At 49.0% G+C, this 16,938-nt stretch overlaps 1 protein-coding gene across 1 annotated transcript; it reads left to right on the plus strand.

Annotated features, from left to right (window-relative positions):
- Window positions 1-1,374: 1,374 nt before the first annotated feature.
- Window positions 1,375-11,086, plus strand: LOC106591318 (NOP2/Sun RNA methyltransferase 3). The gene is made up of 4 exons (XM_045714215.1): window positions 1,375-1,929; window positions 5,224-5,378; window positions 8,720-8,850; window positions 9,304-11,086. Exons 1-4 carry the CDS (start codon window positions 1,521-1,523, stop codon window positions 9,575-9,577), a joined length of 969 nt encoding a protein of 322 aa, XP_045570171.1. The 5' UTR covers window positions 1,375-1,520; the 3' UTR covers window positions 9,578-11,086.
- The last annotated feature ends 5,852 nt before the right edge of the window (window positions 11,087-16,938 follow it).

The raw sequence follows: 16,938 nt of genomic DNA on the forward strand, positions 1-16,938 counted from the left end.
AACTCACAGGTTCCTTCCCGACCTGAGGAACAGAAACGGGTGTGTAAAGTCATATTGGACCGTTTTGACCAACAGTACGGCCAGGAACTTGGACCCCTATGGCCGTCTGCAAGGTATGTCAGCGTTCACCTCATCCTCTTTCTCTTTCATCACTCTGAACTTAAATCGGATGGGAACTTTGTTGTAGTCTGGCACCGTATTCCCTATAGGTCCTGGTCTAACGTTGTGCGCTATACATTTACTTAACCAGTCAGTTAAGAACAAATTCTTATTTTCAATGACGGCCTAGGAACAGCGGGTTAACTGCCTTGTTCAGGGGCAGAACGACAGACCTTGTCAGCTCGGGGATTTGAACTTGCAACCTTTCGGTTAACTAGTCCAAAGCTCTAACCACTAGGCTACCCTGCCGCCTACATACAGTGTATTCTGGAAGTATTCAGACTTTTTCCCCCTCACATTTTGTTATGTTACAACCTTATTCTAAAATGGCTCATCGATCTACACACAATACCCTATAATGACAAAACAAACCGGTTTAGACAGTTTTGCCAATGTATTATTTTTTTTTTAAACAACTGAAATATCACATTTTTACACAAGTATTCAGACCCTTTACTCAGTACTTTTGTTAAAGCACCTTTGGCAGCGATTACAACCTTGAGTCTTCTTGGGTATGACGCTACAAGCTTGGCACACCTGTATTTGGGGAGTTTCTCCCATTCTTCTCTGCAGATCCTCTCAAGCTCTGTCAGGTTGGATGTGGAGCATCACTGCACAGCTATTTTCAGGTCTCTCCAGAGATGTTCGATCGGGTTCAAGTCCGGGCTCTGGCAGCGCCACTCAAGGACATTCAGAGACTTGTCCTGAAGCCACTCCTGTGTTGTCTTAGCTGTGTGCTCAGGGTCATTGTCCTGTTGGAAGGTGAACCTTCACCCCAGTCTGAGGTCCTGAGCGCCCTGGAGCAGGTTTTCATCAAGGATCTCTCTGTACTTCGCTCCGTTCATCTTCACCCCGATCCTGACTAGTCTCCCAGTCCCTGCTGCTGAAAAACATCCCCACAGCATGATGCTGCCACCACCATGATTCACCGTAGGGATGGTGCCAGGTTTCCTCCAGACTTGGCACGCTTGGCATCCAGGCCGAAGAGGTGAATCTTGATTTCATCAAACCAGAGAATCTTGTTTCTCATGGTCTGAGAGTCTTTAGGTGCCTTTGGGCAAACTCCAAGTGGGCTGTCATGTACCTTTTACTGAGGAATGGCTTCCGTCTGGCCACTCTACCAGAAGTGCCTGATTGGTGGATTGCTGCAGAGATGGTTGTCCTTCTGGAAGGTTCTCCCATCTCCACAGAGGAACTCTGGAGCTCTGTTAGAGTGACCATCGGGTTCTTGCTCACCTCCCTGACAAAGGGAAAGGTGTTGTTGAACCCTGGGTGTTGGCAGTATGGAGTGATGCTCAACCTATCGTCCTGTCTCCTACAGGGCTGTGTTGTTGAACCCTGGGTGTTGGCAGTATGGAGTGATGCTCAACCGCTTTACCGCTGTGTCAGACGTCAAACAACGCCTCCAAGGGCAAGGCTTCATCAGCCTACTGCCCCACACAGACCTGCCTCACCCTCCCTCTCCCACCCAGCCTCACCCTCCCTCTCCCACCCAGCCTCACCCTCCCTCTCCCACCCAGCCTAGCTCCATCCCTCACCCCGCTCCTCCTCCTCCTCTTCCTCCCTCCCTGCAGTGCTTCATCCACCCTTCCCCTGTGCGTTACCCCTCTCCTCCTCACCGCCAGGGCCAGCTGAAAGCCTACTACCTGCTGAACGCTGCCTCCCTGCTGCCTGTCTTAGCCCTGGGGGTACAGGAGGGGGACAGGGTCCTGGATCTCTGCTCTGCTCCTGGAGGGAAGGCCTTGGCTGTACTACAGACTGCTGACCCAGGTCAGGGTTAGGGGGTAGGGGTTAGGGTGTAGGGGGTAGGGTGTAGGGGTTAGGGTGTAGAGGCCTTGGCTATACTACAGACTGCTGACCCAGGTCAGGACATGGTTAGGGTGTAGGGGTTAGGGTGGAGGGGTTAGGGTGTAGAGGCCTTGGCTCTACTACAGACTGCTGACCCAGGTCAGGACCTGGTTAGGGTGTAGGGGTTAGGGTGTAGGGTGGAGGGGTTAGGGTGTAGAGGCCTTGGCTATACTACAGACTGCTGACCCAGGTCATGACATGGTTAGGGTGGAGGGGTTAGGGTGTAGGGTGGAGGGGTTAGGGTGTGAGGGTTAGGGTGTAGGGGTTAGGGTGTGGGGGTTAGGGGGTAGGGTGTAGGGGTTAGGGTGTAGAGGCCTTGGCTATACTACAGACTGCTGACCCAGGTCAGGACATGGTTGGGGTTAGGGTGTAGGGGTTAGGGTGTAGGGCCTTGGCTATACTACAGACTGCTGACCCAGGTCAGGACATGGTTAGGGTGGAGGGGTTAGGGTGTAGGGGTTAGGGTGGAGGGGTTAGGGTGTAGGGGCCTTGGCTATACTACAGACTGCTGCCCCAGGTCAGGACATGGTTAGGGTGTAGGGGTTAGGGTGAAGGGGTTAGGGTGGAGGGGTTAGGGGTTAGGGTGGAGGGGCCTTGGCTATACTACAGACTGCTGACCCAGGTCAGGACATGGTTAGGGTGGAGGGGTTAGGGTGTAGGGGTTAGGGTGTGGGGGTTAGGGTGTAGGGGTTAGGGTGTGGGGGTTAGGGTGTAGAGGCCTTGGCTATACTACAGACTGCTGACCCAGGTCAGGACATGGTTAGGGTGTAGGGGTTAGGGTGTAGGGGTTAGGGTGTAGGGGCCTTGGCTATACTACAGACTGCTGACCCAGGTCAGGACATGGTTAGGGTGGAGGGGTTAGGGTGGAGGGGTTAGGGTGTAGGGGTTAGGGTGTAGAGGCCTTGGCTATACTACAGACTGCTGACACAGGTCAGGACATGGTTAGGGTGGAGGGGTTAGGGTGGAGGGGCTAAGGGTGGAGGGGCTAAGGGGTTAGGGTGTAGGGGCTAAGGGGTTAGGGTGTAGGGGCTAAGGGGTTAGGGTGTAGGGGCTAAGGGTGTAGGGGCTAAGGGGTTAGGGTGTAGGGGCTAAGGGGTTAGGGTGTAGGGGCTAAAGGGGTTAGGGTGTAGGGGCTAAAGGGGTTAGGGTGTAGGGGCTAAAGGGGTTAGGGTGTAGGGGCTAAAGAGGTTAGGGTGTAGGGGTTAGGGTGTAGAGGCCTTGGCTATACTACAGACTGCTGACCCAGGTCAGGACATGGTTAGGGGCTAAGGGGTTAGGGTGTAGGGGCTAAGGGTGTAGGGGCTAAGGGGTTAGGGTGTAGGGGCTAAGGGGTTAGGGTGTAGGGGCTAAAGGGGTTAGGGTGTAGGGGCTAAAGGGGTTAGGGTGTAGGGGCTAAAGGGGTTAGGGTGTAGGGGCTAAAGAGGTTAGGGTGTAGGGGTTAGGGTGTAGAGGCCTTGGCTATACTACAGACTGCTGACCCAGGTCAGGACATGGTTAGGGTGGAGGGGTTAGGGTGGAGGGGCCTTGGCTATACTACAGACTGCTGACCCAGGTCAGGACATGGTTAGGGTGTAGGGGTTAGGGTGTAGGGTGTAGGGGTTAGGGTGTAGAGGCCTTGGCTATACTACAGACTGCTGACCCAGGTCAGGACATGGTTAGGGTGTAGGGGTTAGGGTGTAGGGGTTAGGGTGGAGGGGTTAGGGTGTAGAGGCCTTGGCTATACTACAGACTGCTGACACAGGTCAGGACATGGTTAGGGTGGAGGGGTTAGGGTGTAGGGGTTAGGGTGGAGGGGTTAGGGTAGAGGGGTTAGGGTGTAGGGCTTAGGGTGGAGGGGTTAGGTGTGTAGGGTGTAGGGGCTAAGGGGTTAGGGTGTAGGATTAAGGGGTTAGGGTGTAGGGGGTTAGGGTGTAGGGGCTAAGGGGTTAGGGTGTAGGGGTTAGGGTGTAGATGCTAAAGGGGTTAGGGTGTAGATGCTAAAGGGGTTAGGGTGTAGAGGCTAAAGGGGTTAGGGTGTAGGGGTTAGGGTGTAGGGGTTAGGGTGTAGGGGTTAGGGTGTAGGGGCTAAGGGTGTAGGGGCTAAGGGTTTAGGGTGTAGGGGCTAAGGGGTTAGGGTGTAGGGGCTAAGGGGTTAGGGTGTAGGGGCTAGGGTGTAGGGGCTAAGGGTTTAGGGTGTAGGGGCTAAAGGGGTTAGGGTGTAGGGGCTAAAGGGGTTAGGGTGTAGGGGCTAAAGGGGTTAGGGTGTCGGGGCTAAAGGGGTTAGGGTGTAGGGGCTAAAGGGTTAGGGTGTAGGAGTTAGGGTGTAGGGGTTAGGGTGTAGGGGCTAAAGGGTGTAGGGGTTAAGGGGTTAGGGTGTAGGAGTTAGGGTGTAGGGGTTAGGGTGTAGGGGCTAAAGGGGTTAGGGTGTAGGGGCTAAAGGGTTAGGGTGTAGGGGCTCAGGGGTTAGGGTGTAGGGGCTAAGGGGTTAGGGTGTAGGGGCTAAGGGTGTAGGGGCTAGGGTGTAGGGGCTAAGGGTTTAGGGTGTAGGGGCTAAGGGGTTAGGGTGTAGGGGCTAAAGGGGTTAGGGTGTAGGGGCTAAAGGGGTTAGGGTGTAGGGGCTAAAGGGGTTAGGGTGTAGGGGCTAAAGGGGTTAGGGTGTAGGGGCTAAAGGGGTTAGGGTGTAGGAGTTAGGGTGTAGGAGTTAGGGTGTAGGGGTTAGGGTGTAGGGGCTAAAGGGGTTAGGGTGTAGGGGTTAAGGGGTTAGGGTGTAGGGGTTAAGGGGTTAGGGTGTAGGGGTTAAGGGTGTAGGGGTTAGGGTGTAGGGGTTAAGGGTGTAGGGGTTAAGGGTGTAGGGGTTAAGGGAGTAGGGGTTAATGGGTTAAGGGGTTAAGGGTTAAGGGGTTAAGGGTGTAGGTGTTAGGGTGTAGGGGTTAAGGGTGTAGGGGTTAGGGTGTAGGGGTTAAGGGGTTAGGGTGTAGGGGTTATGGTGTAGAGGTTAGGGTGTAGGAGCTAAAGGGGTTAGGGTGTAGGGGCTAAAGGGGTTAGGGTGTAGGGGTTATGGTGTAGAGGTTAGGGTGTAGGAGCTAAAGGGGTTAGGGTGTAGGGGCTAAAGGGGTTAGGGTGTAGGGGTTAGGGTGTAGGGGTTAAGGGTGTAGGGGTGAAGGGGTTAGGGTGTAGGGGTTAATGGTGTAGGGGTTAGGGTGTATTGCTACAGTCTTATCTGCCATTGTGTTCCAGCTCTGTTATGTTGTAATGAAATGGACCCACACCGACGTGATTGGCTGGCCAAAACCCTGGAATCCTTCATCCCCCAATCGCTGAGCAGCACTGTCACCGTGTCCAATCAGGATGGACGGCTCTTTGGGCAGAGTGAAGCCGGAATGTATGACAAGGTGAGGGAAGAAAACGGACATGTTTTTTTTTCTTCGTTATCCTGCATTGAAGACACAAGGTCTCCATCTCAGTTTGTCGTGCATCCTATCTCCTTACCTGCTTTCTTCTCAACCGTATTGGAGGAGAAGGTCCAAGCTCCCTCCCTTCAGACTGGTTTCTCCAATGGGTTTTAAGAAGAGACTAGGAGACAGGCTGCAAGGAGTCGTGGATTGAGGAAGAGTCATGTTAAACAGTTTTTAATTTCTCTGAAGTGAGCGTCTCCAACTTGCAGTTCCAGCAGGGGGAGGTCTTGTTCCTCTGAACGGTCATCAAATCAAATCCCATTTTATTGGTCACATACACGTGTTTAGCAGATGTTATTGCGTGTGTTGTGAAATGCTTATAAATAACATAACAGCTCAGATCAGTTTAAAGACTCACTTCAGCCATTTTGAACGTTTCCTTTTGAAAAACAATATCCCAGTATGGATACAGTATTGTACTCACACAAGGCTACCATTTTGTTTTGGTTTGCAAAAATAACAAGTGAAAACTTCATGGTGTAGGCCATTCAAGGCGGTCTAAGGCACTGCATCTCCATGCTAGATGCGTCACTACAGACCCTGGTTTGATCCCGGGCTGTATCACAACCCGGCCGTGATCTGGGGTCCCATGAGGCGGCGCACAATTGGCCCAGCGTCGTCCGTGTTTGGCGAGGGGGGGTGGTAGGCCGTCATTGTGAATAACAGTTCTTAACGGACTTGTCTGGTTAAGTATGCAGTCCTCATTCTGCTCTGTATGCAGTCCTCATTCTGCCCTGTATTACAGTCCTCATTCTGCTCTGTATGCAGTCCTCATTCTGCTCTGTATTACAGTTCTCATTCTGCTCTGTATTACAGTCCTCATTCTGCTCTGTGATACAGTCCTCATTCTGCTCTGTGATACAGTCCTCATTCTGCTCTGTATTACAGTCCTCATTCTGCTCTGTATGCAGTCCTCATTCTGCTCTGTATGCAGTCCTCATTCTGCTCTGTATGCAGTCCTCATTCTGCTCTGTATTACAGTCCTCATTCTGCTCTGTATGCATTGGGTTTTGTATACAAAGTATATCTTTTGTTGTTGCAGAATTCTGCATGCAGAGTCTCAATTGATTGGGGGTTTTTGTCCCATTTTGTGAATTTTTGTGAGTGAGTGGACTACAGACTTCACAACCATAGAGGGCAAATCATTTTTGCCAGATCCTAATTGGGAGGTTGAGTTTTATGTTCCTTTCGATGGCATAGAAGATGGTTCACAGCCTTTTTTATTTACCCTTTATTTAACTAGTCAGTTAAGAACAAATTCTTATTTTCAATGACAGCCTAGGAACAGTGGGTTAACTGCCTTGTTCAGGGGCAGAATGACAGATTTGTAACTTGTCAGCTCGAGGATTCGAACTTACAACCTTTCGGTTACTGGTCCACCGCTCTAACCACTAGGCTACCTGCCGCCCCCTTGTGGAAGTTACCTGTGGTGGTAGGTATAATTCTTTGTGTGCTCTGTCAACCTCCCCTCCCTCTCCCCCCCTGTCTCTCTCCCTCTCTCCCCCTGCTTCTCTCCCTCTCTCCCCCTGCCTCTCTTCCTCTCGCCCCCGTCTCTCTTCCTCTCTCCCCTCTCTTCCTCTCTCCCCCGTCTCTCCCCCTGTCTCTCCCCCTGTCTCTCCCCCTGCTTCTCTCCCTCTCTCCCCCTGCTTCTCTTCCTCTCGCCCCGTCTCTCTTCCTCTCTCCCCTGTCTCTCCCCCTGTCTCTCTCCCTCTCTCCCCTGTCTCTCTCCCTCTCTCCCCTGTCTCTCTCCCTCTCTCCCCTGTCTCTCTCCCTCTCTCCCCTGTCTCTCTCCCTCTCTCCCCCTGTCTCTCTCCCTCTCTCCCCTGTCTCTCTCCCTCTCTCCCCTGTCTCTCTCCCTCTCTCCCCCTGTCTCTCCCCCTGTCTCTCTCCCTCTCTCCCCCTGCTTCTCTCCCTCTCTCCCCCTGCTTCTCTTCCTCTCGCCCCGTCTCTCTTCCTCTCTCCCCCGTCTCTCTTCCCCTGTCTCTCCCCTGTCTCTCCCCCTGTCTCTCCCCCTGTCTCTCTCCCTCTCTCCCCTGTCTCTCCCCTGTCTCTCTCCCTCTCTCCCCTGTCTCTCTCCCTCTCTCCCCTGTCTCTCTCCCCTGTCTCTCTCCCCCTGTCTCTCCCCCTGTCTCTCTCCCCCTGCTTCTCTTCCTCTCTCCCCGTCTCTCTTCCTCTCGCCCCGTCTCTCTTCCTCTCGCCCCGTCTCTCTTCCTCTCGCCCCGTCTCTCTTCCTCTCGCCCCGTCTCTCTTCCTCTCGCCCCGTCTCTCTTCCTCTCGCCCCATCTCTCTTCCTCTCAACCGCTTTTCCTCTCGCCCTCTTCCTCTCGCCCCGTCTCTCTTCCTCTCGCCCCGTCTCTCTTCCTCTCGCCCCGTCTCTCTTCCTCTCGCCCCCTCTTCCTCTCGCCCCGTCTCTCTCCCTCTCGCCCCGTCTCTCTCCCTCTCTCCCCCTGCTTCTCGTCCTCTCGCCCCGCCCTGCCTCTCTCTCTAATCTCCTCTCCCACAGAGGGCTATAGGATTAGCTCTTGTTCTCCTCTGTGGCACTCATTAGCGCCGTCTCACTGACTGGAGAGGCCCCCGTGGAGGAGAGGAGCCCACGTCTCTACCCGCCGGAGGAAAACCCATCCTATCTCATCCCCCCCCAGCAGCTAGCTTCACACGTCACTTAACATCACACAGAGACTCTAAATTACAGTCATCCTCTCTCTGCTCTGTTCTCTCTGCTCTGTTCTCTCCTGTCCTCTCCTCTGTTCTCTCCTCTCTGTGCTCTCCTCTCTGTTCTCCTCTCTGTCCTCTCCTCTCTGTCCTCTCCTCTCTGTCGTCTCCTCTCTGTTGTCTCCTCTCTCTGCTCTTGAAACAGAAAAGGGCTGGATGGATTTAGGAACTAGAAACCATGAGACTGGGGATCTTTCCTGTGTAGTGTCATTAGTGTTCTTCATTGAATTAGAATATTAGTCATTTGAATAGTTCTCTCACCATTTATCTCTGTCTGTCTCTCTGCTGCTGGTTTCATTTACTATCTCTAGATTTAGTGGTTTTGTTGACCCCCCCCCCCCCCACCCGTTAATTCTCTAATTGTCTTTCCCTCTTCTTTCTCTCTCTCTTCTCTCCCTCCCTCTTCTCTCTCTTCTGTCTCCCCCTCCCTCCCTCTTCTCTCTCCCCCTCCCTCCCTCTTCTCTCTCCACCTCCCTCCCTCCCTCCCTCCCTCTTCTCTCTCCCCCCTCCCTCCCTCTTCTCTCCCCCCCCTCCCTCCCTCTCTTCTCCCCCTCCCTCCCTCTCAGGTGCTGCTGGATGCTCCTTGTTCTAATGATCGCAGCTGGCTGTTCTCCTGTGGAACGGGAGGGGATCAGCAAGGAGCTGTGAGGCTGAGGGACAGGGCCAGGCTGCCCACACTACAGACACAGCTGCTCAGGTATGAATTCATGCTTTAATATTCCATTACCAAATCAGCTCGGCAATATACAGACATACCTGGCCCACGTACAGACATACCTGGCCCAGGTACAGACATACCTGGCCCCAGGTACAGACATACCTGGCCCAGGTACAGACATACCTGGCCCCAGGTACAGACATACCTGGCCCCAGGTACAGACATACCTGGCCCAGGTACAGACATACCTGGCCCAGGTACAGACACACCTGGCCCACGTACAGACACACCTGGCCCACATTGTCCCTTTTCCACTGTGGGGTTTTACACCAGAGTTTTGTGTTCCTACTTCTGAGGCCGGTGGTGTAAAAAAGTCCTGGGCCAGGCTTATGTTGAACTTTCACCTGAAAAATCAATCCACAGCCCTCTCCTCCAGCTGCTACTGATCTGTCTGATCACATCCTGTCTCACAACATCCTGTCTGTTCCCCAGGTCTGCGCTGGCTGCAGTGCGTCCAGGGGGCGTGGTCGTCAACTCCACCTGCACGCTGTCCCGCTCTGAGAACCAGGAAGTGGTGGAGGTGGTCCTAAACACCTGTCCAGGGGTGGAGCTTCAAGACCTGGAGGAGGAGCTAGCCCTCCCACTCCAGGAACACCTCACCTTCACCCCGTTAGGCCACACCCCCTCGTTAGGCCTCATTGTGGTTCCACAGCAGGGTCAGACCTGGGGACCCATGTTCCTGTCGCGCATCAAGAGGATTCACTGACTGGTTGATTGACTCGCTGACTTCCTGTCATGCATCAAGAGGATTCACTGACTGGTTGATTGACTCGCTGACTTCATGTCACGCATCAAGAGGATTCACTGACTGGTTGATTGACTCGCTGACTTCCTGTCACGCATCAAGAGGACAAACTGACTGACTGACTGGTTGGTTGACTCGCTGACTTCCTGTCACGCATCAAGAGGACAAACTGACTGACTTACTGGTTGGTTGACTCGCTGACTTCCTGTCACGCATCAAGAGGACGAACTGACTGACTGGTTGGTTGATTGACTCGCTGACTTCCTGTCACGCATCAAGAGGATGAACTGACTGGTTGATTGACTCGCTGACTTCCTGTCACGTGTCAAGAGGACTCACTGACTGACTGGTTGGTTGATTGACTCGCTGACTTCCTGTCACGCATCAAGAGGACTCACTGACTGAGCATGTCAGACACAGAGCCTGGTCTTCAAGGATTCCACAATGCAACATGTTTTCATATGACGGCTACTGCTAACGAGCTAACTCTCTAGGTCTGTGTTCCAAATGGCACTCTATATAGCACACACAAGTAGTGCACTATATATAGGGAATAGGGTTCTATAGGGCCCTGGTCTAAAGTAGTGCACTATATAGGGAATAGGGTTCTATAGGGCCCTGGTCTAAAGTAGTGCACTATATATAGGGAATAGGGTGCTATTTAGGATGCACACTTTGTTTTACATGCTCTTTGCCCGTGTTCCTATCTGGCATTAAGAAGACCCACTGAACTCTTAAATAAAGGTTAAATAAAATATAAAATATATCACAATGACCTCTCAATACCCACAGCAGTTATGATACGAAGAAGCAGTGGCGGCTGCTGATTGGCTGAATACCCACAGCAGTTATGATACGAAGAAGCAGTGGAGGCTGCTGATTGGCTGAATACCCACAACAGGTTTGATACGAAGAAGCAGTGGAGGCTGCTGATTGGCTGAATACCCACAACAGGTTTGATACGAAGAAGCAGTGGTGGCTGCTGATTGGCTGAATACCCACAACAATTATGATACGAAGAAGGAGTGGTGGCTGCTGATTGGCTGAATACCCACAACAGTTATGATAGGAAGAAGCACGGGCGGCTGCTGAATACCCACAACAGTTATGATACGAAGAAGCAGGGGCGGCTGCTGATTGGCTGAATACCCACAAAAGTTATGATACGAAGATGCAGGGGCGGCTGCTGATTGGCTGAATACCCACAACAGTTATGATACAAAGAAGCAGTGGCGGCTGCTGATTGGCCGAATACCCACAACAGTTATGATACGAAGAAGCAGTGGCGGCTGCTGATTGGCCGAATACCCACAACAGTTATGATACGAAGAAGCAGTGGCGGCTGCTGATTGGCCGAATACCCACAAGTTATGATACGAAGAAGCAGTGGCGGCTGCTGATTGGCTGAATTTATTTATTTATTTATTTCACCTTTATTTAACCAGGTAGGCAAGTTGAGAACAAGTTCTCATTTACAATTGCGACCTGGCCAAGATAAAGCAAAGCAGTTCGACAACATACAAAAACACAGAGTTACACATGGAGTAAAACAACATACAATCAATGATGCAGTAGAAGAAATAAAAATAAAAAAAATAATAAAAATAAAAAAAAATAATAACAAATAGAAAATAATATAAAAAAATATATATATATAAGATTATATACAATGTGAGCAAATGATGTGAGATAAGGGAGGTAAAGGCAAAAAAATGCCATGGTGGCAAAGTAAATAAAGTATAGCAAGAAAAACACTGGAATGGTAGATTTGTAGTTTGAAGAAAGTTCAGAGATAAAATATAAATAATATGGTGCAAAGGAGCAAAATAAATAAAATAAATAAATACAGTAGGGGAAGAGGTAGTAGTTTGGGCTAAATTATAGATGGGCTATGTACAGATGCAGTGATCTGTGAGCTGCTCTGACAGCTGGTGCTTAAAGCTAGTGAGGGAGATAAGTGTTTCCAGTTTCAGAGATTTTTGTAGTTCGTTCCAGTCATTGGCAGCAGAGAACTGGAAGGAGAGACGACCAAAGGAGGAGTTGGCTTTAGGGGTGACCAGAGAGATATACCTGCTGGAGCGCGTGCTACAGGTGGGTGCTGCTATGGTGACCAGTGAGCGGAGATAAGGGGGGACTTTACCTAGCAGGGTCTTGTAGATGACCTGGAGCCAATGTGTTTGGCGACGATTATGAAGCGAAGGCCAGCCAACGAGAGCGTACAGGTCGCAGTGGTGGGTAGTATATGGGGCTTTGGTGACAAAACGGATGGCACTGTGATAGACTGCATCCAGCTTGTTGAGTAGGGTATTGGAAGCTATTTTGTAAATGACATCGCCGAAGTCGAGGATTGGTAGGATGGTCAGTTTTACGAGGGTATGTTTGGCAGCATGAGTGAAGGATGCTTTGTTGCGAAATAGGAAGCCGATTCGAGATTTCACTTTGGATTGGAGATGATTGATGTGAGTCTGGAAGGAGAGTTTACAGTCTAACCAGACACCTAGGTATTTGTAGTTGTCCACAAATTCTAAGTTAGAACCGTCCAGAGAAGTGATGCTGGACAGGCGGGCAGGTGCAGGCAGCGATCGGTTGAAGAGCATGCATTTAGTTTTACTTGTATTTAGGAGCAGTTGGAGACCACGGAAGGAGAGTTGAATGGCATTGAAGCTCGTCTGGAGGGTTGTTAACACATTGTCCAAATAAGGGCCAGAAGTGTACAGAATGGTGTCGTCTGCGTAGAGGTGGATCAGAGATTCACCAGCAGCAAGAGCGACATCATTTATGTATACAGAGAAAAGAGTTGGCCCAAGAATTGAACCCTGTGGTACCCCCATAGAGACTGCCAGAGGTCCAGACAGTAGGCCCTCCGATTTGACACACTGAACTCTGTCAGAGAAGTAGTTGGTGAACCAGGCGACGCAATCGTTTGAGAAACCAAGGCTACTGAGTCTGCCGATGAGGATGTGGTGATTAACCTGTTGGGTCTAGGGGGCAGCATTTGCACGTCTGGATAAAAAAAATTTACCCGATTTAATCTGGTTACTAATCCTACCCAGTAACTAGAATATGCATATACTTATTATATATGGATAGAAAACACTCTAAAGTTTCCAAAACTGTTTGAATGGTGTCTGTGAGTATAACAGAACTCATTTGGCAGGCAAAACCCTGAGACATTTTCTGACAGGAAGTGGATACCTGATGTGTTGTATTGACTTTAAACCTATCCCATTGAAAAACACAGGGGTTTAGGAATATTTTGGCACTTCCTATTGCTTCCACTAGATGTCACCAGCCTTTACAAAGTGTTTTGAGTCTTCTGGAGGGAGATCTGACCGAACAAGAGCCATGGAACGTTGATGTCCCATTAGACACCTGGCGCGCTAGTTCATGTTGGGTACCCTCGTTCCAATACGTTATAAAAGAGTATGCATTCGTCCACCTTGAATATTATTCATGTTCTGGTTAAAAAGGCCCTAATGATTTATGCTATACAACGTTTGACATGTTTGAACGAACGGAAATATATTTTTTCCCCTCGTTCAAGACGAGAAGTCCGGCTGGCTTACATCATGTGCTAACGAGACGGAGATTTTTGGACATAAATGATGAGCTTTTTTGAACAAAACTACATTCGTTATGGACCTGTGATACCTGGAAGTGACATCTGATGAAGAGAATCAAAGGTAATGGATTATTTACATAGTATTTTCGATTTTAGATCTCCCCAACATGACGTCTAGTCTGTATCGCAACGCGTATTTTTCTGGGCGCAGTGCTCAGATTATTGCAAAGTGTGATTTCCCAGTAAGGTTATTTTTAAATCTGGCAAGTTGATTGCGTTCAAAAGATGTAAATCTATAATTCTTTAAATGACAATCTAATATTTTACCAATGTTTTCTAATTTTAATTATTTAATTTGTGACGCTGACTTGACTGCCGGTTATTGGAGGGAAACGATTTCCTCAACATCAATGCCATAGTAAAACGCTGTTTTTGGATATAAATATGAACTTGATAGAACTAAAAATGCATGCATTGTCTAACATAATGTCCTAGGAGTGTCATCTGATGGAGATTGTAAAAGGTTAGTGCATCATTTTAGCTGGTTTTATGGTTTTGGTGACCCTGTCTTTGACTTGACAAAACATTACACACAACTCTTGTAAATGTACTGTCCTAACATACTCTAAATTTATGCTTTCGCCGTAAAACCTTTTTGAAATCGTAAAACGTGGTTAGATTAAGGAGATGTTTATCTTTCAAATGGTGTAACATAGTTGTATTTTTGAAAAATTTGAATTTTGACATTTATTTGGATTCAAATTTGCCGCTCTTGAAATGCACCTGCTGTTGATGGAGTGCACCACGGGTGGCACGCTAGCGTCCCACCTAGCCCCAAGAGGTTAACAGAGTCAAAAGCTTTGGCCAGGTCAATGAATACGGCAGCACAGTATTGTTTCTTATCGATGGCGGTTACGATGTCGTTTAGGACCTTGAGCGTGGCTGAGGTGCACCCATGACCAGCTCTGAAACCAGATTGCATAGCGGAGAGGGTGCGGTGGGATTCGAAATGGTCGGTAATCTGTTTGTTAACTTGGCTTTCGAAGACCTTAGAAAGGCAGGGTAGGATGGATATAGGTCTGTAGCAATTTGGGTCAAGAGTGTCACCTCCTTTGAAGAGGGGGATGACAGCAGCTGCTTTCCAATCTATGGGAATCTCAGACGACACGAAAGAGAGGTTGAACAGGCTAGTAATAGGGGTTGCAATAATTTCGGCAGATAATTTTAGAAAGAAAGGGTCCAGATTGTCAAGCCCAGCTGATTTGTAGGGGTCCAGATTTTGCAGCTCTTTCAGAACATCAGCTGAATGGATTTGGGAGAAGGAGAAATGGGGAGGCTTGGGCGAGTAGCTGTGGGGGGTGCAGTGCTGTTGAATGCAGTAGGGGTAGTTAGGTGGAAAGCATGGCCAGCCGTAGAAAAATGCTTGTTGAAATTCTCAATTATAGTGGGCTTATCGGTGGTGACAGAGTTTCCTATCCTCAGTGCAGTGGGCAGTTGGGAGGAGGTGTTCTTATTCTCCATGGACTTTACAATGTCCCAGAAATTTTTAGAGTTGGAGTTGCACGAAGCGAATTTCTGTTTGAAAAAGCTAGCCTTGGCGTTTCTAACTGCCTGTGTGTATTGGTTTCTAACTTCCCTAAAAAGTTGCATATCGTGGGGGCAGTTCGATGCTAATGCAGAACGCCACAGGATATTTTTGTGTTGGTTAAGGGCAGTCAGGTCTGGGGAGAACCAAGGGCTATATCTGTTCCTGGTTCTAAATTTCTTGAAAGGGGCATGCTTATTTAAGATGGAGAGGAAGGCATTTTTAAAAAATAACCAGGCATCCTCTACTGACGGGATGAGGTCAATATCCTTCCAGGATACCAGGGCCAGGTCGATTAGAAAGGCTTGCTCGTTGAAATGTTTCAGGGAGCGTTACCCACAACAGTTATGATACGAAGAAGCAGGGGCGGCTGCTGATTGGCTGAATACCCACAACAAGGCTCGTGGTGGTTTGAGTTGTCAACAAAGCAGCATGACAGAAATATGATGCCAAGTTTTCACTACCTGTAGTTTCTTTGATATATATATATATAAAGCGATCTTTGCATGATCCTATTTCACTTTTGCACGTCAAAAACCGATCGACCACAGCTGCACATGCTGCCGCTGTCTTGAGCAACAAGCATGTAGATACAATAAACTGAAAACACATTATCTAACTGGGGACAGCTAGCTAATGTAATGTCACAAAGCATTATCTAACTGGGGATAGCTAGCTAACGTAATGTCACAGAGCATTATCTAACTGGGGATAGCTAGCTAACGTAATGTCACAGAGCATTATCTAACTGGGGACAGCTAGCTAACGTAATGTCACAGAGCATTATCTAACTGGGGACAGCTAGCTAACGTAATGTCACAGAGCATTATCTAACTGGGGACAGCTAGGTAATGTAATGTCACAGAGAACGGATGGGGATCTGCTCTTTGGTGACCAGAGATCATCCAATCATTGAGTGAATGTCAGGAGGGTACTTCCTGTATTTATTACAAACCAGGACAGGATGGCCTTATTAACAGTTAGAGGTTTAGAAGTTAGAGGTTTAGAAGTGACAGGACGTGACCTCACTCTTCCCATGATCCTCAGAAGGTCACGTCATTCTATGGTTGCGTCTGAAATTGAACCCTGTTCCCCATAGGGCCCTGGTCTAAAGTAGTGTACTATGTAGGGAATAGGGTGCCATTTGGTCTAAAGTAGTGTACTATGTAGGGAATAGGGTGCCATTTGGTCTAAAGTAGTGTACTATGTAGGGAATAGGGTGCCATTTGGTCTAAAGTAGTGTACTATGTAGGGAATAGGGTGCCATTTGGTCTAAAGTAGTGTACTATGTAGGGAATAGGGTGCCATTTGGTCTAAAGTAGTGCACTATATAGGGAATAGGATGCCATTTGGTACGTATCCTACCTGATTAATGAGCAGCTTCCTTAAAGTGAATTTTATAACGGTATCTGGTCTGTGACCTAACCTTTAGTGGAGAGAAAAATGAGTTTCTCTCCTGAACACAACTAAGAGGATCGTCCAGGGCTGTTTCGCTAATGACGTTCACTAGACCCAGAGAGATCTAACTCACACTGCTGACACATGGACGACTTCCTGACTGAATCATCTGGCAGTAGCTGCATCACCTTGGCACAGTAATCACACAGTTACTGACGTAATTACTGACGTCATCATTACGGACATCATAATTAGTGACATAATGATTACTGACATAATTACTGACGTAATTACATTATCAACATAATTACTGACATAATTAGTGACATCAATATTACTGATATAATTACTGACATCAATATTATCGACATCATAATTAGTGACATGTAACGGGTTGGCAGTCGTGGTGAAGGAATGAGGCACAGGAAGCAGCGAGCACAGGGTAGTGGCGTATTTAATTTACACTCACTCATAAAACAAATACTCCCAAACACAGGGGAGAAAATACACACGGCGTAAAATAGCGCCGTCACAATAGAAATAATCCCGCACAACACGGAAGCGGACCAGCTAACATAAATAGCCCCGCTAATTAACCAAACTAACACAGGTGCACAAAACCGAAAAGGGAATCAGTGGCAGCTAATAGGCCGGTGACGATGACCGCCGAGCGCCACCCGAGCAGGAGGGGGCGCCACCGTCGGTGGGAATCGTGACATGACATCAATATTACTGATATAATTACTGACATAATGATTACTGACATCATAATTATCA

Source organism: Salmo salar, unplaced genomic scaffold, assembly GCF_905237065.1.
Source record: "Salmo salar unplaced genomic scaffold, Ssal_v3.1, whole genome shotgun sequence".
Classification (NCBI taxonomy): domain Eukaryota; kingdom Metazoa; phylum Chordata; class Actinopteri; order Salmoniformes; family Salmonidae; genus Salmo; species Salmo salar.